General features: G+C 55.7%; 1 protein-coding gene across 1 annotated transcript in view; it reads right to left on the bottom strand.

Annotated features, from left to right (window-relative positions):
• The window catches only part of ERGIC1 (endoplasmic reticulum-golgi intermediate compartment 1), an 88,745-nt gene that overhangs the window by 31,064 nt on the left and 55,940 nt on the right, over positions 1-1,741 (bottom strand). The window contains exon 4 of the mRNA XM_023537146.1: positions 1,084-1,178. Within this exon, the coding sequence (XP_023392914.1) occupies positions 1,084-1,178 (95 nt within the window). The remainder of the gene's footprint in view (positions 1-1,083; positions 1,179-1,741) is intronic.

Raw genomic sequence — 1,741 nt, 5'->3', positions numbered from 1 at the left:
CAACTCCTGAAGGAGGAGCCCCACCAGATGAGTTATTTTTCTAAGAGAGAGAGGAAAAATAAAAATAAAACCAATCTATTCCAATAGGTTCCCTGGCTCGGGGCCCACTGTGGATTCAATCTCGTGACGTCATTCTCGCCAAAGGCGGTAACGGGGCTGACTCCCTCCCTACCTCTGCCTGCAGATGTACCCGATGTTCTACCCTTCGGTAGGAAGGAGCGGGTGGGCGGAGGGGAGTTCCTGCATCGGCTTATGTGCCCGGCTGGGGCAGAGGGACAGCTGGAACCCCAGCCCGAGAAAAGACACCCAGCCCACTGGCGAACCAGCCTAGAAGCCAGTGTCTTAGGTTCTCTCGACACCTTACGCGATAGCGAGCCCTCGGCCCATTTTACAGATGGGGATGGAAACTGACACACGGTTTTGGTGAGCAAAGGAGCTAGAATCTGACTCCACACCAGACTTCCAGTGAGGTTGGTTTTATACAAGTGATTCATTCTCCGGGTAGAAACAAACAAATAAACAAGAGTGTGAAGTAAAAAAAGGAAGTTTTCCGATGACTGCTGACGGCTCAGAGCTGCATCCCTGCCCAGGTGGCCACTCTTGTCTGGTTGCAGGTCTCCTTGCTTATGAGGCTGTGTGACCCCCACCCCTCACCTACACGCATCGCCCTGTAGCGGTCAGCCAAGGGTATCAAGGATATGGGTAACAGTCCCTTGCTACCAGGTGGGACAAACCGTGGTGTCGTTCACATGCCACAGGTCTCTGCGTGTCCCCTTCCCTCCCTCACACGCTTACAGATTCCTCCTGAGGGTCAGTCCTCCCTCGATAAATCACCTGCAGAGACTTCAGACTCTGCTTCTTGGGAACCTGACCTAAGAGATACCCCCCCACCCCAACGTGGCCGCTCTCCAGAGGTAACCCCCGTTGGCGCTTTCTTGTGCTTTTTATTCCAGAAAGCAACCAGGTGCACGCGCATTAGGTCGCATTCTCCCCGTCAAAGCAGTGGGAACAGTCTCATCTCCCTGGTGTGCATGGTTTGCCCTGTTCGCCCTGCGGGGGCAGAGGGCTGCTGGGGGTACTCACGTTCGCAGTGCAAATTGGGTAAACTGATGTTCAGGCTGACGTCGATTTTGCCCCCGCTGTCCTTGTCTGGGTCATCGACGTAGAGCTCGTTCACGCTGAGGGAGACAAGCACAGAAGGCTCCATTGAGATAAGGGCACCCACCCCAGCGGCAGGGGACAGCCAGGGACCACTTCACTTGGTGACTACTCGGCCAATAACCTGGACTCCCCTCTGGGGGGAGCCTGTGTCTGCTCGAGGCACAGGGCAGCTGCTCGCATCTCCGAATGCTGGCCTTCCCACAGAGACGGGGGGCCGGGGTGGTATTAGGAGCACAGATTCGGAATTACATTCAAGTTCCACTCCTGGCTCTGCCATGCTCTATACGAGCTCGGGCGGATAACGTCACCTCCGCAAAACCATCCATCACATGGGGCTACCGCCCTGCCGCTGAGAATAGGGTGATGTGAACACTCATGTGGGCCTTACTAGGACTCAGGGCTGGCAGCGGCAGGCACACGGCACCCGACTCTTTCCTCTCTTGAGCTCCCCTCCCTCCCCACTGGGAAGTCGGGGACCCCCTGGGTGCTGATCTTCATGTCCCAGCTCTGACTAAGCCACCAGGTCTGAGATACTAATGTATTAGTTTCCTGTCGCTGCTGTAACAAATTGTCACAAAGT

Source organism: Pteropus vampyrus, unplaced genomic scaffold (genome assembly GCF_000151845.1).
Source record: "Pteropus vampyrus isolate Shadow unplaced genomic scaffold, Pvam_2.0 Scaffold179, whole genome shotgun sequence".
NCBI classification, from domain to species: Eukaryota; Metazoa; Chordata; class Mammalia; order Chiroptera; family Pteropodidae; genus Pteropus; species Pteropus vampyrus.
This window is presented reverse-complemented; position numbering and strand designations above follow the sequence as displayed.